At 41.6% G+C, this 27,990-nt stretch overlaps 1 protein-coding gene across 1 annotated transcript; it reads right to left on the bottom strand.

Annotated features, from left to right (window-relative positions):
- Positions 1 to 87: 87 nt before the first annotated feature.
- On the bottom strand, positions 88 to 27,990 carry Bmp3 (bone morphogenetic protein 3). Its single transcript, XM_040747463.1, has 3 exons — positions 26,903 to 27,990; positions 9,471 to 10,375; positions 88 to 2,897 (listed from the first exon to the last, which is right to left on the bottom strand). The coding sequence occupies exons 1-3, from the start codon at positions 27,210 to 27,212 to the stop codon at positions 2,706 to 2,708; spliced, it is 1,407 nt and encodes a 468-aa protein (XP_040603397.1). The 5' UTR covers positions 27,213 to 27,990; the 3' UTR covers positions 88 to 2,705.

Raw genomic sequence — 27,990 nt, 5'->3', positions numbered from 1 at the left:
GCCTCTTTGCTCTTTTCAGATGTAGCATAGTGAGAAATGTTTTTGAAAGAGCACCCTCACCAGGAAAGAGAATAGAATGGGGACATGTTCAATTAAGCTGTTTTTATTTTTTAATAAAGAATAAAAGTTCTTCGTTACTGGAGAAAGATGATACAAGATCAGCAAAGCTTAATACATCAGTAGTGAAGTGTCCTTCACAGTTACACTGCGACACCCTTGAAATGGACTTGACAAGAACCAAATGTCATGTCCCATCTAGGAACTATAGTTTTATTTTTTTAAAGATGTTTTTCTCACCTTGTAAGGAAGAAAATAATTACTAATATAGAAAGGCAACAGTCATTAAATAAATTAAAAGCATCTTTAAACTTTTTCCATATACATATAATATATATTTAAATTGCTATTGACTGTACAAGCATTAAACTTTCAACTAAAACATTTACAGAAATTAGTGTGAAGAGTTGAAGAGAAAGCTTCATTTTTAGAAAAGGGGGATAATTTTATCCCTTGTAAGATACATTAAAATACTGAGAAATCAGACTTACCCAATATTTCTTACTTAGCTGCTTATTCATCTTACATATCAGGTATGCGTAGCTATTCTCTAACCCAACCTTGATTCAACATGTCCAGACATTTGTTACTTGGTAGCACAGAGAAAATTTAAAGCTTCGAGATTAACTGAATAACGTAGTTACATAAACATTGTATAAGTCAGACTGATGATAGTATTACTCATAGCTGTATATGAAATATTAAATGGGTAATAAGACTTTTATACAGAAATAGTAGAATACTATATTAATGAATAAATGATCGTGAGTTCATACAGAGCTAGGTGTGTGTAAAATCTAATCTGGAACACTGCAATCCTGAGGTCTAAGAGATTCAATCTTCCAGTCTCCTTCTATAGCATCAGATTCTGAGAATTACATAATATTTACACAGGTTACAAAGAAGAAATCTTAAAATACTGGATGGATATAGGTAATCTCTTAACTGGAATTCCAGAAAACAGTTATCAGAAAAGAATGCATAGATTCAAGCCAGATGGGATCCCAGCTCTAAGAGGGGGTGGTAGAAATAGGTTTCTACCCCTAACTAAGAAACTGTCTGCAAATGATGCTCTCTTGAAAAGAGAAAATTAGTTTTCTCCAATGGGGTGTCACTGGGTATATTAACCACTCTCCAAGGTAGGCCCTGAGCCCAGGAATAAATGGTCAACACAAGAATAACCCTGCGTATTTTTGTAGACATTTTGTTTAAAAGAAACAATTGCTTTCTTTTTTTTAATCTCTCTCTCTCTCTCTGTCTGTCTCTGCTGCTCTCTTTCTCTGTGTGTATGTGTGTAAGACTGGCTGGGGCAGTTTTTGAGAAGGAAGAGAGGAAGAATGAGGTTGAGAAGGGAGAGAGAATAGAGATGGGACAAGCAGGTTTTATCTGGGAAATAGCATTTTAAATCGCAATGCTTTCCCCATCAATCCCAATATTGTATAGGAGAGTTCTTAAAATCTTATGGGGCACTGTAAGGTAACTTATACCTAACTCATTGCAAAATAGACACTTTTTAAATATTCCATTAAATGAGGCTTTATTAATTAAAGTGTCAATTTACTTTAACCCCCACTACTAAAATATTTTAGCAGTTTTTTCCATGTATACCATAGTGTACTCCCAACTTAGTGCATGTTGCCATGATGGCTAGCAGCTGTTCAGACCTCCATTCCCATTGCTAAGAAAATGTCAAAGCTCAATGGAAGCTACTAATTAAAAATGAAATACTAATTAGTCAATTTATGGACAACATCACTTGAAGATTATAATAGCAAGAGGACTAGAGAGCTAATAACTTCAGGAAGTACTTGCAAAATTCACTTAGAGCAGATAAAAATACATGTTTGAAAATGAGGTACAAGAGCACTCCGGGCTTTCAAAAATGGAATTCCTGATTCTCTTTTTCTGGAATTCAATGAAATAAGAGCATCCAATCAGATGGCTGGATGAAGCATTGCTCTTGACATACTGTTGGATCATCAGTGGATGGGTCTCATCAGAATATGATATTAAAAAAAGAATCCCATGAATATAGAGCCATAGAACCACATTAAGAAAAAAATTAACAAAGGTACAGGTACCTGGCACACGTATACACACACTAGCACTTAGCATACACTAACTCAACTCATACCATAATTGTGAAGAAAAATCAAGGTAAACAGGTCTCGGGAACGTTTTCGATGCACATCAAGTCCAGCTGGATGTTTAGTAGGCTGGGTTGCTTGAGAATCTAAGGCAAGAAATCTAATAAAACCACAAGATTCCTATCTAGGTCCCTTTAGTCACTAGATAAGTAGAGACAAATGATGTTATTGCTGTTATTTCCCATTGAGCTTTAAAGCCCAATACAAAAATAAGTCAACGTGTTCTCCAACACTCCTAGAAACAGATTGAGTAATAGTTTTCCTTGTGCGATAAAAAAAGAAATACATGTCCACATATACTAAAATCTTACTTTCAGTTACATTTAGAAGAAAATATAGTTCAGTTTTGCTTGGTGGAAATATTCACTCTATTTGTTCCTTTGGGGCAAAATGAATTGGCACTGCAAAAAATAAAAATAAAAATGAAAGAAAGGAAGAAAAAATAGTCCATAAAACCCAACTAATGATTGGGTCGAGCATTTGAGTTTGTTCTCTGCTGGGTTATCTACAAGCACAGGAGTCCACTGTCATGTTGGGGTACACCTTAAGCACTACATTCTTGTTTTCATCAAAGAATAAGATGCTGAGTGAGGACATCTTTTCTGGCACACAGCAAGGCTCAGGAATTCCAGAGACGACCCCCACTGCTCTCACTATACTCTGAATGGTCGCATGATTTGATGGCTTCAAAGACTGGAACGAGAAATAAGAGCAACATGTTAGGTGAAATTGCTTTTCCCCCAGACCTCATCACATAAAATGGATTTGCTTGAACAGATCTAAAAAAGCCCTCCATCATTGAGTATTCAGCCTAAACTCCTCTACCTCCAAGGATGGATCATCTATAAAGTGCCTGCTATGCTCCAGGAATTTTGTAGGTGGTGCCTTTAATCTTCACAACAAATTGGCTACATTTTTGCAGAGACTCAGGAAGTTAAATGACATGTCTGAAGCCAAACAGCTGGCGAATGGTAGAGTGAAACTTTGAACTCGGTTCTGTTAGCAGGAATCATTTAATTAGAAACAACTTAACCCCAAACCATGGGATTAATATATTCTTCATGTTTTTTTTATTACAATGACAAAAATTTGTCCCTGACCCTCTATGAGCCTTTAAAGAACTCTAATAAACACATCAACAGAGATAAATATCGCCAACTATAAAGCAAAGTTTATTCACTTATTAAAATGAAGCTAGGTGGGATAGAAGGCTACTTATTTATTTTGTAGGCAGCAAAAGGATGAGTCTTTGGTTACTATTACATTTATATTACACAATTATTCAGTTCAGACTAGAGGTTGGGGTTGACCACTGGGGGTCACTGTTGCTCCATAGGCAGCATAAACTGGGTGACTTGGTGGTCTAAGGTGGACCATGTCCTCTGGGAGTAAGGTATGGGGTCTAAGGTTTTCACATGGGTGTCAGGAGTTTGATCAAGAAAGCCTTGGTTAAATCTCTTCCCTGAGAAAACAGAAGGCATTTTTCTTAGAAAGCTGCATACAGCTCCACTGTACATGGACGTGTGGAAACGAGTCACAATCTCAAGCTCAGAATGGTCAGAAAGATGCCAAAAGATAAGCCACAGTGCCTGGTGACTTTTCGACTCTCCTAGTGTTTTTTCTTAGGTGGATGAAATTAATTTTGCTTTAAACACATTTACAAACAGAAATCTGAGAACTCAGGTTGTGGCTCAATAGACTATCTGCCCACCATGTGATGGCTTGATCCTCAGCTACCCCTCAATAAGACAGAGACAACAAACAAACAACTGAGCATGGTGCTGCATACTTGCAGCCCTGACTGTTGAAGGCAGAGAGATAAGGAGTTCAGTTCGAGGACAGCCTCAACTACACAGGCAGCTGAAGGTCACCCCAGGGTCACCTGAGACACCATATCAACGGCAAGCGAAAACCAAACCAAAAGCAAAGCAAACAACAACAACAAAAAGGAGGATCATTTCCAGAAGATGAACAATATTATTTCAACTAAAACCCCATATTTCTTTCCACTCAGAGGCTTCCTGACCTGTTAAGAACACCACAATGGAAAAGCATGAACAGTTAGAAGGCCAAAGACGCACCCAGGGCAGAGGAGAAGTAATGCAGAAAGCGGATGTACTGTAAGAAAGATTAAAACAAGTCAAAGAAAGATGTGTGCTGGCAGAGGAAAGGAGATGTTATCTGAATCATTCCATCTTTTCATTTCAACAAGAGTAATTCATACACTACACTCCAATTTTTGTGAAAAAATATTTTAAAAAACTACTATCAATAACACAGTACTGTGTTTACTCTTGCTTCCTACTGATTTGAAGAATATTTTTAAAAATATAGTTTTAATTAGTTAATTAAATGGTCAATAAGCTCTGATTGATTACAGAACAAGGTATTCTCACTATAAGTTTTAAAAAGTCCCAGTGCTGATAATTTACATGTTGTTAGCTCTATATTAAAATGTGTTTACTGAATGAAAATTATTAGAAAACTATAGTGATCAAAAGAGGATGCAAGTGTATATGGAAATGGCACAATGGCTGCCATGAGTCTATATAATTAATATTTGCAAATAGAAACAAAAGACCTCCACAAGTCTGTGAAGTTTATTGGAACTGCCATCAATGTTGTAACACAGCAGTAAACAACTCCTGCATTACTGTTACTGATTTTTACAGGCAACCTTTGCCACAATCCACTTTTTCTATTATTGACTGAAAGCTGTGTGGAACACTCAGCCTGTCGAACAGCTTGTTGTTAAAGCTTCAGAGGCAGTTAAAACCAGGTTTTCTGATGTCATTCTCTATGGTTAATATTTAATGCCCAGATGTCTCGTAGTGTGGATGGCCTTAATTAGAACACTTGAACAATTACCATGGCTATGCACTGATTCCCCCAGCCCCTAGAATGTATATCTAGACACTAGAGCAATGTTGCTAAATAGCTGAAATACTTAGAAGAAATAGCATACCCTTTGTTTTACCCATTTATGAGAAATTACTGCTATCAACAAAAAAAAATTCTGTGCAAGAAGTAACTTAGTGTAGATATGGAAAATATTTGTGGGTGTTTCCTAGGGAAAATTCCTGTCTTTTTTTTTTTAATCCAAGTCAGAACTGATGCATTCAGAAACTGAGTATATGAGTAGTCTCCAGTGGGCTCGCCAGAACCAGGCCCAAGCCCTTGATTCTGGGGTGATGTTTTGTATCACAGACCTCTCAGATGACTAGGGAGTATCCCATTTTTCCTAGCTATGGAATCCTCTGATGGAGCTACCATTACCAGAAATGGTCACATCATGCACAAATAATCCATGCTGTCATTTGCTGCTGTGAAGCATGCTGCCAGCAAGACATTTTGTTTTCGAACTAGGGTCATGTTTCTCATGACTCTCTTCTGAGCTTAGAGCTGGTGCCAATCACAAGTGTGAATCTGTGTTCCATCCCCATCCATCACTCTCTTTAATGATGGTGTGCACCTTCCACATCGATTCAGGTGTGAATCGGCCGAGTTTTGTCGAGGTTTCATGTTTATAGTGTTCATCTTCATGACTGAGATTAGAGCTAGAAGATCTAGAGAGTTCTTTAAAAGTCTATCATTTTGGATTAATTAAATGTGAATCTCTTTATATGTAACACTCCATTCAAAGTATTTCAATTATTTGTTGCCTAACTCTATCTCTCTGCTATTCCTAGCTTTTGCACAATTCCTTGCAGAAATAACTTCATTCCTCTAATCTTTGTTGGTTTCTTGGATCTCTGTCAGGAACCATGGCTCAATCATTTTCATTGGAGATTTCTGTTTTCCATCGCAGCTGAGGTGGTGAGGGAGGCAGAGGCACAGGAACTTGGCTCTGACTATCTGGGTATTTTTCATCATATGGCACCATTCCAAGAGTCTCGCTCTGGGAGAACAGATTGGCTGAAAGAGCCAGGAATCAGAATTAAAAAAAGAAAAGAAAAAGAACCCAAACTGTTGTGTCTGTGAATGAAACCTTCAGTGGTCAGGCTCGCACCTGCCAAGCTGGGGACGAGGTCCTCTGGTTAAATTTGATTACAGACACATTGGAAGGGGCGAGTGTGTCATCAGCTGAGAACCTTCATTCCTGACCTGGGCCATGAGGTTTTGCTCCATGCTCTCCCAGTCCAGCCCACATGGGTGTGATGGCCCAGAAAGTATCTAATTGGAATCAGTGAAAGGGCAAACCCTGGAATTCAGGAAAGGCAGAGCACAGCTGTTCTGAATTAGAGAGCAGGTTGTCAACTTTTGCAGACGAAGCTCGGCCATATAGGCCAGGCTTTCACCCAGGAGGCCAAAACCAGGAGGCCCAACAGAGGAGTCTGGCCTGGGAGAGCTTTCCTCTGAGGCAAAATCTATATCTAAAGTCTGAAAGTTCTTTGGCACTTCAGTTGGCCCACATGTGCTGTTCTGATTTGATGAGAGACCTTCATTTTCCTCTGCTGGTCGGACTGTATTCTTATTTAAATATCTCATTCTGGATGCCACGCCAGACACTGTGCTAACAGCCGTGCATGTTAACGACCCTTTCTCTTTACAGGGATTTCCAATCCTCCTTTCTTACTATGCTGACTGAAAGACACAGTCATGAGGACTTAAAGGGAAACCCTACCACACGTTAAAAGTTAAGCAGTTCCGTGCAAGGTGATGCTAAACTTCCACTGGACTTGGCGAAAGGGTATAGTAAGCCTAGAGAAAAGACCTCCACATGGATGTCTGTTACGTGTCCCTGGAGCTCTGTGGCCATTACAAGTTTCAACAAATATTATGATGAGTCCAGTTACTGCCACAGATCCTCTCTTCATTCCATTCTCCCCCGAAAAGAACCTCACTGTTAAGAGCTCACAGCTGCTGAACCCACAGGGAGGATCCCATTTTCAGTTTTGTGATGCTTGAAAAAGGACTCAAAACATTTACAGAACCTTTCCTGTCTCGTGGCGTTCCTTTGTATGCTTGCTCCCCCTACACAGCATTTCCTTAGACACCTCTTCTGTTCCGTTCAGTCTCCTCAAAAGTCACTCGTCGGGTGGACAGCAAATAGTCACTGAGTACCCACTGCTCCATGTAGGTTGCTCTGCTATTTCGTTTTGTCATTGTGTTGGTTGTGCAGGCCCGGTTGTTTTTATTATTTTCTACTTTATCTATTTCAAAAAGAAGGGTGGCATATAGAATGCCTTATTGATTTATCCAAAAGGCCATTATTGCTTAGTGGGTGGGACCAAAATTCAAGCCCAAGGAAACTGTCAAGTCGGCTGTCACAAAAAGCGTTTTGTGAATCAGCGGCTTCAGCGGCAGTGGAGGCCTTGTTAGATGCTCATCGTCCCCTGTGGCCTCCACCGAGTGTGCACTGAATCAGATCCCATGTACGCATAGGATTCCAAGCAGTTTAAAGGCAAGCCAAGGCTTTAAAATTCCTGCCATGACCAATATGGTGGTTTAATTGTGTAGATGCTTCTCCTGAAATTTATCTCTGTGGTCACTAACTTATCCCATGGCAACTTTCAAAGTAGGATTATTTTCAGTTTCTTCTAACATCTTTTAAAGAAACCGGATTTATAAATGGCAACAGGAAGAAGGAGGAAGTTGAGAGGCACAAGTGGGGGAAATCTATGAAGAGGTAGAAACTGAGTCCTCTAGAGTTCAGGAATGAGAAGCAAATGGATTGAGCATCTACATTTGTATGTTTTCTGGAGACTGAATGTTGGAGTGATGAAAGATCAGAAGAAAAATTTCTCCAAGCTACCCAGAAAAAACTATCGATAATGGGAGTGAGAGGGGTTATTTGGGTAAACCCTAAGACCTACCTAAAATCAGTAACTCTGATCTTAAAATCAACTTTGAATTACATCCCCATTTCTCAGTGTCATAAGGCAAGGCACACTGTAAAATAGGGCACTTCTCTGCTTTTTCCATTTACCATCTTTACTACACCCAGGTGCTAAACGTCACCCCAGATGGACACATTTTGCTTGAGCGAGCAGTGAAAGTCCTTTGTGAATCACAAGATAAGACAGGGCTCTTGATACAGCCCCGAATTCATAACCCTTACAAAAATCCTCTGGAAAGATAATTTCGTGGAAAATGTACCAAGTTCATCTTTCTAAAATAACTAACAAGAAAAGCAAGATTTCAGATAGCTTGCTGGCCCTGAGGCTGACCTGATCTTGTGTCTTCAGTCCTTCTGATGGGTAGGCCAGTCAGTGACTACAGAACATAGAACAGCAATATAGAGACCCATAAGCTGCAATTGTGTAGCTAAGAGGCAAAGGAAGACTTTTCTCTATTTTCAGGCAGGAGCAAACAAAACAAAACAAATCCAAATCCCAGAAACAAAAAAAAAACAACTCCCCCAAATGCTTCAGATTTTATTAAAAATCCGTTTCGATTCCTCTTCTGAACTCTGCCCATTTAGTCACCTTCAAGTGTGTGACAGAGATTTAAGCTGTGTGAGCTGACACTGGAAGTGACACCTTAAGCTAAACCTGATGCTGGGGGTATGGCTAATGTTCACCGCAGACTGTTTATACTCCAGTGCAAAGCAAAGAGAACAGCCATTTGGACTTCTTGGAGAGACAGACACTGGAGTTGGAAAACCTTCTAAAAGCACGGTTATATGATAAAACCCAGTCGCTAATGTTCTGGGAATAAACAAAGGTAATTTCTGACATGGTAAGATGGACCTTGGGAGAAGTCGCTGTCATTGCACCCTGTTTTGCTTTGCTGCCCCCCACACCCTGTCTCTCATGTTTAGCAGTCAAGCAAATGAAACAAACGTGTTGGGCTTCAGGCCAGCCTACCTAGCCAAACCCTGATCTTGACCAGCATGGGGACAATTCACCTCATGAGAAACTTTATCCACATCAGGGCACCAGACCCGTTGTTCCTTCTTTTTGCTTCCACAGTATTCATTCATCCCTTTAATACCACTCAGAGATCAGCTTCTGCCATCTGGGGCTGGCTGACTGTGGACAGGTGTATATTCACAAGTGACCACATGGCTGGATATGCACCATGTTTAGAAACAAAAAAAAATTGCATATTTTGTACATGTGGTTTTCATAAACTTCATACCTCATATTACTTTTAAAAAGCATCAAAGAAAACCCAAGCATAACCACATTGCCCATTATGCTGTACTTTAGAATGTTATAAATAAGGTTCTGAATAGAGTTTCTTAAATGGAAACACACACTCAGCGTGCTATTCTACCCCATGCTAAAGCAAAGCAAGCACAAGGTAAAGAAGAGTGGCTACCTTTGGCATGGGGAACTGGCAGGCTCCGGAGCAATAATAAGCATCAAATGACTTGGGGGAGATAATCCATTCACTCCAGCCAATATCAGCAAAGTCCACTTTGAGGTACCTCCTGGCACAATTTCGAGGTTCGATCCATTGCTTTCGCCTTGCCTTCTTCAGGGTCTGTTCATCAAACTGCAGTGTCTGGCCTTTCTGATGAGGTCCTTTCCTCTGTTTCTTTTTGTTTTTGCTCTTTTCGGGGGGCTGAGTCTGAAGGGTCTTGTAAGGCTTTCTCTGTTCCCACACTCCATCCTCCTTGTATTGATACTCTGCCCCAGGTAGCTCGTTGTTCTGCAGAGGCAACAAGATTCCAGTAGAACGCTTCTTCCTCCTTTCAACAGAAAGGGCAGCTCTGATGTGACTATCCAGTTTGGGCACAGTTCCTTCCGGGATATCTCTGTGTCTCTGTAAACTAGATACCACACTTTCTGGCTCAGAAATGGCGTCGTCGTTGGCATATACCAAGATATAAGGCTCCGGGAAAAGCAGTACCCTCTCGGGCAGCTCATGTGCTCTAGAAGTGATGTTAAATCCTATGAGGAACTCCTCATTTTGCTTGGCCTTCCTTAAAAGCTGAGTGATGTCTTTTGACAGCCAGGACATGCTGTCTCGATAAGATTTGACCACATCTACTGAGAGGTGACCCAGGGGCTGACTTTGATTGGATTGGAGGATCCATGCAGAGAGGTCTATCTGGATGTGTTGTCTCTGTGTGTGATGGGAGCATCTTTGGGAACCTGGACAGTTCAAGCTGATGTTCACTAATTCTCCAATACAGAAATACAGTGTGGCTGACAAAATGTTCTCAGACTTAGTTAAAGAAGTCAGATTAAAAGTGTGCAACCCCTGTCTTTGAAGACTTCCTAGGAAAGAAAAACAAAAAAGAGAAACTGAAGTAAACAGGAACTACCATTATTTTATACACTATTCAATAGTCGACTAAAATAAATCAGGGCTCTAAATATAACAGCCAAAGCCTTAAAATCCTTAGAAGAAGAAAATATAGGGATAAATCCTCGTGGTTTTAGAGTTGGTAACAGCTCCATGCATATGCCACCACACGAATTCAGTGAAAGGAAAAATACATCAATAAATAAAAGTTCTAAACAAAATGGACTTTACCAGAGTTAAATGTTTGTGCATCAAAGGTAAATACCAAGAAAATGAAAAGATGATCTACAGAACACAACATATAAGTGACAGCTTTAGTTCAGCAGCAGAGATGCCGATATGAGCAAAGGACTTGAGCAGATCTATCTCCAAAGAAGATATGTAAGAGGCTGATAAGACCTGAAAAGATGCTGAAAATCGTCAGTTGCTAGGGAAGTAAAAATCAAAACCTCAATGTTGTGACACATACTATAGTAGTGTGGTTATCAAAGACAACAGCAACAAAAAGTCTCAAATACCAGAAAGTTTGCAGGAAGAAACTGGAACTCCTTCAGTTTATTAGGGTAGATATGTATAGGTTCAGTTGCTGTGGAAAAATAATTGGCATTTACTAAAAAAAAAATCGAACCAGGAAATTAACATATGATAAAGCAATTTCTCAGAAACTGAAGACAGGCAAGCAAGTGTATTCACAGTAACCAAAGGTAGTAATTAATAGTCCAGTTGATCGTCTGCCAGTGAACAGATAAACAGCTTGTAGTGTATCTACAAGACAGAATACTGCTATTGGGTTAAAACATGAATGAACCTTGGAAAGTTACACAAGACAAAGAAACCACATATAAAAGCTCACTTGCTGTTTAATCTCATTTGCATTAGGCTATCTAAACTAGTTAAATCCAGAGATAGGAGCAGAGAGGTTCCCTGGGGGTTAGAGGCAGCTTGCAATGAGAAGAAACTCCATAACAGTTCTGGGTCTTTACTTCCAGTTGATGGAAATATTGCCAAGCAAGTCAGAGTTTGCAGTAGTGCTGCATTCTGACGATATGACTGTCATTGTATCATCCATTCACTTTAAAATGGTTCATTTCATGTTATGTGAATTTCACTTTCATGAAAAAAGAGCAAGGAGGGGTATGTGGGAGTGTTTGGAGGGAGTTAAAGAGAAGAGACAAATTATGTCATTATATTATAGTCTCAAAAGAAATAACTTTTTAAAAGAGGAAAACAACACAATAAAAATTGTGCAGAGTGAATTTTAAAGGAAGGCTACAGCTTCACTAGTTTTCTCTTTGTTGAAGCACCATTAACCTGTGGGAATTATAGCACACTAGTGCATTTAGTGTGTGTATAACACACTTAGTGCAGGTGATGTGTGAGTTCTGGAGAATTCCAAGACCCCGTGTCTACAAACTCTGCACCACACCACAGCTGCTCCTGTGAAATGTTTATCCATCCTTCTGGTGCAAGCAGAGAGTTGAGAATTTGACCTGGATTTAATTACAGACTCAGTCACTTATTAACTTTGTAACTCTGGGAGAGCTAATGCTCTCATTCATAAAATAGAAAGACTCTTACAACATGCACTCCCAAACTGCTTTAAAACAAAGAACATGGCCTCCCCATTGGGTCACAAGGCCACCAAAAGCAGTGTGAAAGCCTGGCATCTTTGCATTCATTTCGTATCACTCTGGATCAGATTCCTGCCCAGCTGGACCAGACTTGTAACTGGCTAAAGGAATGTCTGCCTGAAATCTGGTGGTGCAGGATGACTAAGCCCCCAAAGTACCTAGTCATGTCTCCCTTCTAGGATGAAGGCACAGAGACAAGAGCAAATAAGGTATTTCAGTCAGCTTTTACAGTGCTTCATTCTGTACCCCTCCTCCGAGGAGGGCTTTCAGGTCTCCAGTCAGTATCCCAGGTCTTCAGCCGCTTTGAATTCCAGGCACGGGGAAACTTTATAGGCAAAGTCGACTTTATGACGGGGTAATCACTAAAAGGGAATGATTACGTCACCATAGAATTTGAAGCTGCCACTATACCCCAATAGGAAACATCATCTTGGGGACTATGTTGTCCCTTCAAGTGATAAGGAGTCACTGGAAGAATCAGACCTGAGACAAAGAGCAGTCAGACCACAATTTGCCTGGGACTGCTTAATGAGACCTGCCCTTAGTATCCTGTCCCAGTTCTTCCTCTGTGTAAACTTGAAGCTCACATAAGTACCCTCAAGATGAGCTGAGACATCTCACTTATCTCAGTCGCCTTTCTGTTATTGCCACCTTGGTTAAATGAGTACAATGTCTATCTCTTGCATCATCAGAATGAATAAAATATGTGTAATATTTATAAAACTTCTAGTGTTCCTTAAATGTAAATGCAAATTACTGCTCTGATCTGAGCCTGAATTTACTTTACTATAAGGATTATGGCTCCTTCTACCTACTTTGCAAGTAAGATCTTGGTATTTGGATACTGTGTCTGAATAAATGAACCACACCTTTAAAAATGTAAAATCACGGTATTGTTGTTCAGCTTGTCTGAAGTTCAGCATTCCACAAATTCAAAATCTAAACTTACATAGTTCAAGAAAAATGATTGAAACTTTAAGTCATATTACTAGCTCTTCTAATTGAGAAATTAGCAATAGAAAGAGCAGGAAACTGATTAGAAAAGGAAAAAGCCATTTCTCTCAGGATCATCTACTGAGTTCCAGCTAGACTAAGGTTGAACCTGAAGAACCCAGATCCTGGAATTTGTCCCAGTGAGCCCCTCTCCATGCACTTGTTCCATACGCACACGCAATCGTGAAATTATGTTCTTGATCAAAAACATGTTTCAGTAAAAACAAAACATTTTTATAAAGACGTGGAAACTTAAAATGAGTTCATCAAATCCCCAAGCAAGGGGGTAAGTGCAATGGGAAACATATTTTACTCATTTTTAACATTGTGTGAAGCAAAAGGAGGAAACTGCCATTTGTGCACATTTATATAATCCATGACACTGGGATAACATCTTACAGACCTTTATAACAGAGCCATGGCATCAGGGCTGTTCAGGGGCTCTGCCCTTAATTCAGCCCAGTCACCACAACATATACTTTTACCCAACCTCCACATAACTGGGGGCATTTTAAAATGCAAGGAAGAGAAGGCACCCCATTTCAAGTCCATGGCATTCAAAGGCTGCCCACAAACACACTGGTGGTGAATTGATCATCTACAAAGGATGGAGTGCCACTGTCTCACTTGGTAAACTCATCTTAATTCTTTCTTCTACATCTCATCTCTGAATATTTCATTCTTTCAAGCACATTTCTTCTTGCCTTGCAACTGTCTATCATTTAGCCTCTTCCCCGGCTCCAATCTTCAATGTTAATTAACTGGGAATTCTCTCACATTGCCTTCTCCTCCTTTTTCTCTCATCTTGAAGTTAAAGCCCTATTACCAAGACTCATATGTACTGTAGACAATAGCTAAGCTCTCAAAGTGCTGGTTCCCACATCTGTAAAGCACACTTGGTGGTATCAACTACAGAACTATTGTGAGGATTCATTGAAAGAATTCCAGTAAAACACACAGCATGTAGACCCACTAACCATCAGCTAACTAGAAGCTCACTGCCTGGGATGGTAGTGTCTAACTAAGACCTACTGAAAATATATAATACTTCATGACTTTCAAAGATATCATATAAACAAGAATGCAACTTATTACATGCATATACTAAAGCCTTTCGTGGAGTTGAACAAATGAGTATAGAGCAATAATTAAAAGAGTGGTCTAACTACTGGTAAGAAAGTTCCCAACATGGTCATGAAAGAAACTCTAATTCATGAACAGACTAAGCAAGACATGAAACCAGTGGGGAGGGGGGACTTGCTGGGGAGAAGAAGGGGTTCAGTAGGAGGAAGGAGGATGACACAAGTAATTTAGGGTAAAATAACTAACATTCATTGTATATTTTTGACACTGTAAGAGTAGATTTTTAGAGTGTGATAAATGCCAATTGTCAGCATTTACTTTCAGACCTTTTCTACTTTGAGATCTTAAAGTAATTTAACTTTCCAAATAATTTCTTCTTCTTTTAGTTTATTTGCAATAGGCTCTCAAGTTATATCTCAGTTTAGCCTGCAACTCTCTTTAAGCCAGTTTTGCACTGAACTCACAGCAGTCATCCTGAATCAGCCTCTGAAATGTTAGGGTTACAGGCATAAACAACCCTGTCTAACCTTCAAATAATTCTTCTCATATAATGAAAATGAAATGGGAATTTTGCATGTGTTTCTCTTTATCCACAAGTCTTTGTACAACTTTGCTTGCATACTTAGGTATCTAAGTTTAAATATCGGCAAGCAAGAGAAAAGAGCTTTCATATCCACTGTTTATATTCTGAAGAATGCAGACACATATGGATTTGAATGTGAGCATAGTATCCAACCTAACTGCATACTGTGCCCATCAAATACATATACAGCAGGGTGCTTAATTACAATACTCTCATCTTAATTACTGATTTGGAAAAGAGTAACTAAGAAAGTAACCAGGATGACAGGGTTTGGGAACTACTTCATAACTTTGAGTCCAATATTTGACCTGGAGAAAGAACAAATGGATTGATACTTACACAAGAATTGTTTTCTTTCCTTTAATTTTTAAAGGTTAACATTCATTTAATTTTGTTTTATATGTATGAATACTTTGTCTTAATGTATGCCTATGTACCATGAGCCTGCCTTGTACCCATGAGTCCAGAAGAAAGCATCAGATATTCTGAAACTGAAGTTACAGACAGTTATGAGCTGCCATGTGGGTGCTGGGAATCCAACTCAGGTCCTCCACAGAGGCATCTCTCCATTAAAATACCTGCTATATTAAAATATAATTATGTCATATCACTTCCCCTTTCCCCTCCTTCCTCCAATCCCTTCAGTGTCCCTCCTTCTAACTCTTTTAATGTCCTCTTGTGTTACATAGTTTTTGTCCACTTTAAACAAGCTAGTGTTACCTGAAAGGAAGGAACATTAATTAAGAAAGTATCTCCATAAAATCGGGCTGCATGTAAGCTTGTAGGAAATTTTCTTAGTGATTGATGCGGAGTTGACAACACCCACAGTGGTGGGCTGGCGGTCCTGGGTTCCAAACTAAAGCAGGGTGAGCAAGCCAGTAAGCAGCACCTGTCCATAGCCTCTGCATCAGTTTCTGCCTCCAGCTTCCTGCCATTTGAGTTCCTGTCCTGACTTCCTTGATGATGAATAGTGCTGTGAAAGGTAGTATTAGGAGGTATGGCCTTGTTGAAGTAGGTGTGGCCTTGTAGGAGGAAGTGTGTTACTATTGGGGTGGGCTTTGAGGTCTCTTTAGCTCAAGCTTCCCTCAGTGTGACAGTCAGTCTATTTCCTACTGTCTGCACATCAGCATGTAGTAGCTCCTTCTCCAGCTCCATGTCTGCCTGTATGTCATCATGATCCTCACCAAGATAATGAAGAAAACCTATGAAACTGTAAGCAAGCCACCCTAATTAAATGTTTTCTTTTCCAAAAGTTACTGTGGTCATGGCGTCTTTTCACAGCAATAGAAACCCCAACTAAGTACCAACTAAGTACCAGGATCTGGGGTACTGCTGTGATAGGCCCGACTATGGTTTTGTTTGGTGGGATTTGGGCTTTGGTACTTTGGGTTAGGAAAGCGGTGGAATGCGTTGAGCACTGGTTAAAGGGTCATGCTAGTGGGAGCATGGAAGACAATGGTGCTGAGAATGAGAGAAGAAGAATGTTAGCATACGGCCTAGAGACTGGTCATGTGATATTTTGGTGAAGCATGTGGCCACTTTTTGCCTTTGTCTGAGTAGTCTGCCTGAGGCTCACGTGAAGAGTTTTGGATTAATTCTGTTGGCAGAGAAAAAAATCTCAAAACAGCCTAGGGTAGACTCTGTCTGTGATTATTAGCGTTAGATCTGATTCTGATTTATAGTGAAAATGAGACAGCTGAGCAAATAAAAATACAAAATATACAGACTGAGAAAAGGGACACCATGAAGTGGAACAGAGCTAAATCCTGTGTTCAAGGAGATAAACGTATTAAGAAGTGAATTAAAGGGAATGGTGACCTCAGGGAGCTAAATTTCCAATATGTGAAAAGGAATTAAAGGAAAGTTTAAAACCAGGTGCACCTTTAATACCAGCACTGGGGAGGCTGAGGCTGGCAGATGTCTGAGTATGAGGGCAGCCTGGTCTAACCATCAAAAACAGAAAATGGATGAAGGTGTAATTGAACAGCAAGTAGCAGACCTTGGAAGCTTTGGCCACGTGGTTCTGGAGTTAAGGATAGAAGGAAGGGCCTAATGCAATTTTCCTTTGTGTCTAAGGAAAGTCACTGAGGCCAGGCATGTGTCAGGTGTGCTCCTGAATAAGAGGCCTAGGGATGACCATTGTGTGAAGCTGTGAAGTGAAGCCTGGATTTCCTTGGACACCCCAAGATGTTAGAGATGCCAGAGTCGTGGGATACCTGACAGGGAGACCTGCTATCAAGGAGTGGAACCAGCTCATGAGAAAGAAGCACTTTGCATTCAACAAAGCTGAAAGGAATTGGAGATCTGAAGTGTGTTTTGACATCAGACATGGAGATGCAGAGTTTGGAGTTTGCCCAGCTGGATTTCAGTCTTGCTTTGGCCCAGTATTTCCTCACCATATTACCTTCCCTGTGCTTTGAAATGGTAATGAATATCCTGTGCCATTATATATTGGACGTATGTGATCTGCTTTTTAATTTTGATTTTATAGGGGTTTACAGTTAAGAGATTGCATGAACATCAGAAGAGACTTTGAACTTCGGACTTCAACACTGTTGAGACTGTGATAGACTATAGGGACTTTTGAAGTTGGACTAAATGCATTCTTTGCATTATGATATGGTTAAAATCTTTGAGGGCCAGGGAGTGGAATGTGGTGGTTTGAAAGGAAATGGTCCCCAAAAGGAGTTGTCCTAATGGAACCTGTGACCTTGTTGAAGTAACCCAAACTAAAATACCACCAACTCTCAAACTGATAGACAATCTTTGACCACGATCACACACACACACACACACACACACACACACACACACACACACACAACCTGCTGAGTCCAGGGTAGATGTTAATCCTCTCTTTCCACAGTTGTTAGTTACCTATAGCTTTGTCTAGGGGTGGACCCTGTGGGATGTTCCTCCTTCAGTGTTAACATATACATTGATACTGTTGTTATTAGATCTTGCTTGTGTGGTCTACTTCTAATTGGAGCAGCCTTACAGAAGACTTCCTGGCATTCTGACTCATATGAGATTTCTTCCTCCTTTTTCCCAATGTTCCCTGAGCAATAGACGCAGGAGCTGCCCTAAGATGAATCCAGTGGGGCTGGAGTCTCCATGACCCCATTGTTCTCCGCATTGTGTCTAGTTATGGTTCAGTAATGGTCTCCACTTGCTGTAGAGACGTTTCTTTGGTGAGGAGTCATGACCATTTTCTTTAAGAGGCATCAGATCTCCCTGGACCTATAACTACAGGTGTCTGTGAGGTCCCTAATGCAGGACAGGTGCTAGGAAGCAAATGCCTATCCCATCCAAGAGCAGGATGCACTTTTAGTCTCTGAGCCATTTCTCCAGCCCCAAGAATTGTGTTTGCATATGTGAAAGGCTTCAGAACAATCATGGTGTGCCTTTCAGTGCTGAAGACGATACTAGAATCTAAAAGTCATTGATGAAGGGGCTGGATTCAGGGTGATATAAGTCACGACAAGGACTTAACTGAGAAACATGTATGGGGCTCCCAGGGAGGCAGCTGTAAGTCAATACCACTATAGGAGGGTCCCCACACTGTAACATAAGTTATGCAGGAACCAAATATTTCCTAGAAATCTTGCAAAATACAGCAGGTTTGTTTCTAACTTTTCTCAAAGTGGGAAGTGGTGGCTTTTTTTTTTAATGAGAAAACTACAGCTACCAATAGGTGGTGCTATTTTCATACTGTTTGGTGGCAACTCGGCAAAAGTTCAGTTTTCCTTGCTGCAGACTGTGTCTGCTGCACTTGAGTCAGTGCTTCCAGTTGCAACTTTGTGTTCTGACTTCTTTGTGAGGTCTCCACATCTGAGAACTGGAGGGTGCTTTGGAAGGTGGCTTTCTATGCTGGAGACTGAAGGGTCTTGAGCAAGCTAGGCGAGTTCTCCCGCTAAGCTAGTTCCTTGGTGCTGACAGTATTTTTTTTCCTTGAAAGCAACAGCTCTGGCTGGGAGGTAAGCTTGCTCTGACCACTCACTCCCTTGGCTAGGCCCCTGCCTCTGTGATCACTTCCTTGCAGGATGGTTCTTTCCTAACACCACAAGCTTCTTGATGACAGTGCCTTGTCTTGCACTGTATTTTCCTGACCCTCCAGCCGAACTCAGTAAGTGCTTTTTAATTTGTTTTGTCAAATGAATACACCAGTTTTGTTCACTTATCACAAAGTAAAAGGACACAGAAATTAGTTGGCTAGTCAGCAACTGTTTGGAGGAGAACACGGGTTACCTGTTAACTGTATTGATCTTTCTAAGGGGTTTGATCATTCAATAAAAATGGAAGATGTGTTCCTGCTTTTATCTGAAAAACAAAACCAAAAATTGAGCTTAGGGAGTGGACTCGAGTTTGGAGGCTTGTTATTAGGTTCCAACTTAGGGGTCTCAGTACCATTTTGGCTTTGATCTGTTTATCCGTCTACGGTGACTAGCTGAGATGGTAACATGGGCGAGACAAAGGCAGTTCACCTTCATGCTGACCCACACAGAACATTTTCAAAGGGAATTAGCAGACACAATGGGCATCTTTCTATGCAGAGTCTGATTCTAAAGCAAATAGACTAAATGAAATCCTGATGATTAGTTAAATCCCTCGATAGCAGGGGGAATATTTCAATCATACTGAAAATATGTAATTAAGCGCAGGTTTCCACACCCACTCTCTGTCTCTTTCTCCAGAGGAAGCTGAGTTGCTAGAAAGGCCCAGTTCCTGGGGGTGGCGATGGAGGTCGGGGTGGTACACAGAAGTCACTAGCTGGTGGCCCTTTTCCAGACTGCTTTCTACTTTCAGACAGAGGCTCTGAGATCGAACACAAGTCACCGCATTTTGTGTTGTTTGGTCTAAAGATCAAGCTTTGTGGGTTCCCCAGGCAGTTATCCACTATGTCCAGAGCAAAACACTAGCCAAGGATGAGATAATGCATGATTTTCTAGAATAGAAAATGTTCGCTCATGGTTTATGTGCACAGAGCCTCCACCCAAGGACATCCCTAGACTGTGAACTCCCAGGGGACAGACAGGTGCTGGGACTCTTTGGATGCCCGATGCTTAATTTTACAACCTGGAACTCCTACATACTGAATATCATTTGTTCAATTTGTTAGATAAGCAACCATTATATTTACCAAGTTCAAGAGTGTTTCCTACTTAACACCAAGGTGGAAAGTGTGTCAAGTAACTTCAAATTCCCCAAATGAAACCATTCTGGAACATGAAGGCCCTCTACAGTTCCCTTCTTGTGAATTTGAAAAGAGGAATTATTAAAGCAGTTATTTTTGTCAAGTAGAAATGTTGATGATAGCATACTGAACTGGAAATTAGTTTTAAGCCAATTTATTTTTGAAGATAGTGTTTAAAGACAGGTCGATAGCTTTGCTGAGTTCAAACCATATGACCAACTGTGGCAGGTCCCCCAGATTGTCAGGGCATAGTGAGAGAAACCCTGCCTTCCAAATCCTAGCCAGGGAAACCCCAGGGCTCTTCTCTCTCAATTGAGCAAACCCGTTATGCTGAAAACTCTTGCCAAGTGTGAGAAAGGGCCTACAATTTTGATACACTACTTCTTTCAAAGGCTCTACAGGGGCAAAAATGGTTCTTTTTAAAGGCAGAGATTTCTTTTTCATTTATCTAAGACAGCATCATATGGGGCATGAGTGGAAGGGCCATGGTCCGTTTGTTGAATCCTCCTGCCACCTATCTCATTTTCAGGTATGTCATCACCTGTCAAGAGTAGCCATCATCACTACTATGTAGCCACAGTGTCTTGGCTAGAGTGGGCATGCTATCACTTACAGTGGTTGGGCACAATTATCTCACTGTATTAGTAGTCCCAGCGATTTCTTTTTATTTTACTAAGAAAGGTGCTGGCAAATGTTCCTTTACATACTAATTGCAGCCAGTAATTTAGTATTTCAATATTTTCTTTTTGTTCATCCCTCTTATTTTAAGCAGCTACAGTGTGGTATAATGTTTGTTTTTCTTTCACAGCAACTTTTAGCGTAGTTTCATGAGTTAATGTGGAGACTGAACGGAGTGTAGCTGCTGAACTCGGCGATTAATTGAGCTAAATGATTATAATTTCCTTCCTTTCTTTCTTTCTTTGTTTTTGTTTTTGTCCTGACAGTGTTTCTGTGTATAATCCTGGATGCCTTGCTTTGTAGATCAGGCTGACTGTGAACTCAAAGATCCATTTACTTCTGCCTCCTTCATGTTGTGTTAAAGGCATGCACCAGCACTATCCAGTAAGCTAAATGATTTTCAGAGAGAGAGAGAGAGAGAGAGAGAGAGAGAGAGAGAGAGAGAGTTAGAAGTTTTATTTTTCTGTTGGCTTAGCCTATGAGTTAGATTTAAATTCCAATCTTGGCCATATAGCTAGTTCATCTAATACTGCTAGTCTTCATTGATCATCTATGAAACTGGTTAAACCAAACTCGAGTCTGCCTCACAGAACAAAGAGTGAAACTCAATTGAAAAAGTCAATGTAAAACACAATATAAACTTAGAAACGTGGGTTATACTTAGCACTTTTCAGAAACATTTTCCCCTCTGGTTTCACGTAAAACATAAATGCATCTCAAATGTTGGGAGTAAGCATATGTTTGCGAATCACAGGGTATCACAGAATGATGTCTGATACTAACATAGAAAACTCATCTTACAGTACAATTCATGCTATTCCAACCCCACTTTCAACAGGTGACTAGTTCTGCCCTGTCCTTGCTGGCTGAGTGAAACAGGGTTGCAAAATTTCTTAATAGATTTCTTGAAGCTTGTTAGTCTATGTTGTGGGGCATGGAGGTCACCAAAGCGCTTGTTAGGGACACACGCGGGACATTCTGAAGCAAGCTGTGGGAATGGGGCTCCAGTTTGTGCTTTCACCTGGTATGTGGGCCCTTGTGAGCCCTGAGGGTGTCCCCAGAGTGTTCAGGACCCCAATATGACAAAGGCTCACTGAATTGTGGGTATTTTCCCATTTCTTGTCTCATTTGGTGTTGTTTTCATGGTGGAGGCCTCAAAGGAAGCTTATGAAATTTTCATGTCCTTTTTACCTAAAAGTGTTTGTGGCCTGATGGGCTTATTAAAAGGGGAGAGAGAGAGAGAGAGAGAGAGAGAGAGAGAGAGAGAGAGAGAGAGAGAGAGAGAGAGAGAGAGAGAGAGAGAGAGAGAGAGAGAGAGAGAGAGAGCACCGGCCAGTCAGCTTTGGAGGGCAGTTGGCTGTCTGTCTTCCCAGAACCCAGCTCTAAGGGATTTGACATTCTCATCTGACTTCTAAGGCCCCCTGCCCCCAGGTACGCATGCCATTCTCTCTCTCTCTCTCTCTCTCTCTCTCTCTCTCTCTCTCTCTCTCTCTCTCTCTCTCTCTCTCTCTCTCCTCCCTCATTCTTCTTAATAGTAAGAACTAAAACTTTCTTCTACTATGACCACAATAAAATAATGAAGAGACTAATTTTCAGGATTTGCAAAATCAACAAATGGGAAAAATCATCAAAATTTGGGAATAAAAGTTCTTCCCCACAACACATCTCAGAAACCTGATTAGATCATAGACAATGACTGTCAGACTGCTCAACAATTGTTACAGGGATTCCTGGTAGGTATGGCTTCAGTATATGTGTTAAACACAGCAAATGCTGGAGATAAACGCAAGGCCTAATAGAAATCTTGAGTAAATGTTTCTTTCATCAAGGTATGAATGCTGACCCAGTGAAGTGGTGTGTACTTCCACTACTGAATTTTCCCACAAACAACATTAACTTTTCTTTTTCTGCTATTAAGCCTACTGTAAAACAATAAATATCAACTCAGGGAAGAAGACAATTAAAGACAAATCCTACAGAAATAGAGAAAATAAAATACAGAGAGACTTTATGGTGATATTCAGAGAAGTTTACAACCTGGAAAGAAGACAGGACAGTGCCAAATGGACCTAAGTCCCCAAAGTGACAGTATAATCATATGTCCTAAGAGTGTACCACTGAGAAGTGAGAGCCCAGCTCATTTGCAGTGAGACAGTTGCTGAATTATCCATATCTTTTATGGATGCTTTGGAACCAATGGTTTTCCAACTAGATGCCCTAGGACCACAACTCTCAGAAAGTTCTCTTGCGGACAAAGGAGAAAATTTGCTCCTCGGAGAGGACACTTCAACTAAAGGGCTGTTCCACACTCACCATTCCTTCCAACTTGTTTGACCTTGACACCCCATTTTATGTAAAACCTTCCAGTGACCTCTTTCTGTGAAATTTCCCTTCATAAAATAAGATCAGGCTACTAGAAAGAATGGGGTTTGAAACTATGCTGAAAATTCGTCCAGCAAATATATTATGAAGCCCATTTCTGTTTCCATTAAAGGACCTGTTTTCTTCAATTTATCTTCCCAATATACAAAAGTTTATAATGCAAAATAAAAAGTATATTTGACTGTTATATTTCTATCTAATTAAAATATTGAACCAATCAAACAAGCACTTATGAGTTTCCATGGCTCAGGTAATGTATGTAGCCCTCTCAATTCCTTGTTATGTATGTACTTTTAGAGCCTAAAATTGAGTAAATTCTCTTCTTGGGTGAATTATCTGCTTAGGAGTTTTTCACATTGACCTTCGTGGTCTCTCAGGGTCTTTGAGTGAGTGGAACTACACCACATTTGAATTTTTTTAAAAAAATGTAATTCATTCTTTTTTTTCTTTCCACCCAGCATGGATAATCAAGAATTCATGGTATTATGGATTTTTAAATGTCAGGAATTGTAAAGCTGTCTTGCCTATTACAGTAAAACTTCATTAGAGGCTATCATGTATTCAAAGTCTCGTATAATTCAAAGCAGCTGTGCATCCCAGCGCCTTCTTCTCCAGATGTGCTATTGTCCCTTAAATAAAAACATCATATGATCCAAGGACTCTATAGTTTCAACCCTTGTTTCTGGGTGTCTGGAATCTTGATTACTGTATCTTAATAACGTCATTATATTCTTTTGCTTTGGAACACAGAAAAAATGGCCCTTCCCCACTGATCCATCTGTCCTTCAGGGCACTGGTTTCTAGTCAAGTAATGATTATTCAAATCTGGATCATATATCCACCTTCCTACCGCCTTATGGTTAGGATTGCACTTCAGAAAAATGCCACAATCACAGTTCTTTATATTGAAAGGTTTTGGTTCATATTAGGTAGGAATCTCCCTGTCCTTCTTCACTGAGCCAAAACATTCACTTATGAATCTGCAATACTTCAACATTTCCTTATTTTATTCAGGAAGGCAAGTATAATTTTCTTAAAGGCAACACACATCCACTGGAATGTGACCTTTTTATAGTTGATTGTCATAAGTAGTGATTTTTTTTAATAAGAAAACTAAGCTTCCATTGATTTTCCTAGAGAAGTTATTTCTGAGACAAATAAGAGCAAGTGATTATGGAAATAAAGGGCATAAATTATGTCCTGTGACAGATCAGGACAGGAGAAAATTATGCGTTGTGTTATCCCATAGTAGCCGAGGACAAACTTAAATCAAGATTAAGATAAAAGCCGATCTCACATCCCTGCAGATGATGCGTTTCTTAGCAGATTGGATTTCTGTGTGAGTCACAATTTTGTGAATCACATTTTACAAAGGAAACGATAAAAAACTGTCTTTACATATCAAAAGAAAAGCTTACAAGACAGCAAGCTCATGGTTTTGGCATACCAACTGCCTGGAGCTGAGAGAGGAGAAAGGGGGTTAGCACAAAGTGTGTTTAGGATTCATGCCACCCACCATCAAGTAGTAGTTTAAGTAGGAAGTAATCAAGAAGAGACCGCAGCAGCTACATTTCAGTTATTCCAGGTTTAGAACAATAAATAATTTTAATCAGGTATGTTCCAAGGAGCAAGTGGCTCTCTATGGCTGAGCCTGAGCAAACACTTTCAGAGCCTGGTAGATACAGAGCACAGACACCCAGCCGTCCATAAGGTCTATAACATCTTAGGGAGAGAGAGGCACATATGCTGTGAAACTTAAGCATGTTGAGCTGGAAAAACAAATATAATTTATTAACACAGTGTCTTTTGCCTACATCAACACAGGTCTCCAAGTGAAGGGTGTGTTGGGTTACTGGTATTGATGAAGGGAGAGCAACTTATGAAAACTTTAGCATCTTCCTTTCTGGAGTCCCACTTCAATACAGCCAGAGAAGTCTTATAACAAAATCTTTTCACTATGGGAGTAACCAAACATCCTGGAAGGAGTCCAGTATGAACCACCTCTCCAGGAGTCTCCAAGGAGAGGTAACATGACATTTAAACTCTCTCTCTCTCTCTCTCTCTCTCTCTCTCTCTCTCTCTCTCTCTCTCTCTCTCTCTCTCTCACACACACACACACACACACACACACACTCACACACACACAGTGTCTACATTTGATGATTAAGTCATTATAACAGTTTGTAGGATGGTAAAGGGATTACTTTCTTATCAGGGCACACAGTCTTGTATACATGTTTCAGGCTTCCATCCATCACTTCAAGGGAGTGTCTGGCCTCTGTAAAGGAGTTGTTTATTATTTGATGGTATAAGACTATGGTGAGGCTGATAATGGACACTGGAATTATAATGGGTGGAAAGAATGAAAGCCAGAGATGTGATTAAGTTCTTACCCCTGATTTACTCAGTCTAAAATCAGTAGCTAAACAATGTGTGTGAATGAGACAAAAATCAAGTTTTACCTTCAAACATTGCTGACACACACTAAAAATAAAACTTGTTGACATCTCAACCCTTCTCTGGGAGTAGACTCAAATGAAAAGTGTCATAGTGGGAGAGATCTGGGTGTCTTCCTTATTGCCACCTGCTTTGCCCCCCCACCAGCCTCCTTCCAGACCGCTGTAGCCCCACACTACCTTTTTGCTGAGCTCTGGCCTCCATGATGCATTAATGTAAACAGAGGGGTCCCTGTTGTGTTCAGCTGTCAGGGTAGCCTCTTTAAGTGGCTGGGATGCTATGCACCAGGCAAGATAGGTTTCTGTGTGCTCAGTGGAGGACAGCTCTCTACAGGTTCTGCCCATGTGTCTGGGAAGAGAGTGAAGTCTGACTTAGCTCAGCGGGCAGCTAAAGACTTCTCTGTATTAAAAGCATAACTCACACTTACTGTAGATGCCATCATTCCTCTGAGGTGCAGAGCGAAATTCACAGTGACAAGAAGAGCTTTCCTTGATGGATAACCCCCCTTTTTGCCAGGAGCCCCAACTAATGAAGTAGGGGAGAAATCCATTCAGTAATTTGGACAGAATTGACAGAGTAATTGAGACACAGTTTCTTTTCTTGAACATTCTTGCCTGTTCAACACCAGCCTGACAGGCAGACTTTGCAATCACCTATTCCTTAATCGTGAAGGCAGTGTACACAACCCCTAATGTGTCCTCAGAGCAGATAAACAATGAGTGTCCAGGAAATTTGCCCTCAAGCTGTTGGAGTAAATAATTCACTTCGGCACTAGGACTGCTGGGCTTAGGGTAGGGGTGGCGGCGTTAAGCCTTGAATTTCAGTCTCAAAGATCTTTGTTAAAAAAAAAAAAACGGGAAGATGAGGTTTTCCTCCCTGGTACTAAAAGCTTTATTCTCCGGGCGGCCTCTTTCCATCCCCAGGTCTTCCCAGCTTGAAGCAGGCAAGACTTATTTGCCCAGATGGGTTAGAAATAATCTAAACACAACTGGTTTTGTTTGTGTGTTTGCCACTAGGGGACTATCAAGAAGTGTCAGATACAGCAACACAAAGGTCGCGGAGTTAAGAGTGCTGTGTCTGGTGGCTGTGCTTGTTGAGTGCACTTTTCTCTCCCGGGCCCTAGGTTGGCATAAAATGGCATCCGTTTCAGTATAAACGCAGCCAAAGCCTGCCGGAGGGAATTTCCGTTGAGCAGTTTTTAAATCACCAGCCTAAGATCTCCGTAGGGGTGCCCGGGAGAGTACTAGTCTGCTTTGGTGTTGTCCCTAGGCTGCACCTCGAAAACCCCCCAACCACCTTCCCAGATCTTCGCACACTTTCCCAGTCTCAGTCCGGCTCAAACTAGGCTCATCCCGAACTCAGCTGGAGAATTCAGAAAGGGCAGTGGGGACAGAAAGGTCCCAGGACAGCACCTCCTGGGGCTGGGAAACAGCAGGGTGTCACTGCGGGAGGGGCTGCCCTCTGCACTCCAGGGCGGGAAGGGCACCCCCACACTCACCTGCGGCTGCGGCTCGGAAGCTGCGGACTGTGTTGCCACCGCGCAGGGGCTGGGGACCCAGGGGCTGCGAGCCTGGTGTCCGGGTGTCCTGAATTCTGCTGCTGCCGCTGTACCTGTCGTAGAGCCACAGCATATGCTGGGACACCTTGTCATGCGGCCGCAGGTCCGGGCTCAGGTCACCACCTGTCTCATGGTCGCCTGCCCCAGCCCTCCGGAGCTCAGGTAGATGAAGGCTCGAACCCTGTCCCTGTGCCAGGTTCAGGTAGAAGCAACCTAGCCACAGACATAGCAACCGGCACGCTCTGGCCATTGCTAGCTCCCGCTGTCGCGCAACGATTCTTCGGGTCGCCTGGGGCACTCGAGAGGCGCAAGGGACGTAGGCAGAGCCCCGGTGGTGCTCCAGCTGCGGAACAGGCGCCTGGAGCGGGGCACAGCTGGAGCGCGGCCCTGGAGGACCGGCAGGTGAACTCTGAGTGGCAGACGCACCCACTCCGCTCCCCTCGAGCACGGGAGGGCTGAAAAAAAGTCTCGGTGTGCACAGCCGGGTTGTCACGCGCGGGCTCTCCCTCCTGCGCCACCTGAGGCTCGGGAACACCCGGCCAAGCGGGATCTGGATCTGCGCTCCACCGGCCTGGACGCACGCTGGGGCGGGGTGTGGGCGCTCCCAGCCAGCTGAGTTCTCAGAGAGGACGTGGTGTGTGTGTGTGTGTGTGTGTGTGTGTGTGTGTGTGTGTGTGTGTGTGTGTGTGTGTTAGTGTTAGACACAGAGACAGACAGAGACAGAGAGAAGCAGACACAGAAAGACACAGAGACAGAGCCACAGAGAAAGACTAGTTCTGTTCCTTCTTCCCCTGATCTAATCTGTCCAGTCCGCCTATGGTCAATTTTCTCCCTCTAGCTTCTAGCTCTCCCTCCCAAGGCAGCTGGGACACGACTCTCTCCAGAAGAGATGCCGGGAGGGAAGTAACAAGGGAACCAGAACCAGAAGGCTGGAGAGAAAGGGGAAGGGAGCACAGGGAGGGGCAGGTGGCTCTGGCAAGGGGAAGCTGGAGGAAGAGTAGGAGGGACTTTAAAAAAAAATCCGTTTG

The sequence above is a fragment of the Mesocricetus auratus genome, unplaced genomic scaffold (genome assembly GCF_017639785.1).
Source record: "Mesocricetus auratus isolate SY011 unplaced genomic scaffold, BCM_Maur_2.0 Super-Scaffold_100006, whole genome shotgun sequence".
In the NCBI taxonomy this organism is placed as follows: domain Eukaryota; kingdom Metazoa; phylum Chordata; class Mammalia; order Rodentia; family Cricetidae; genus Mesocricetus; species Mesocricetus auratus.
Note: the sequence above shows the minus strand (reverse complement) of the source record. Positions and strands in the feature narration are given on the sequence as shown.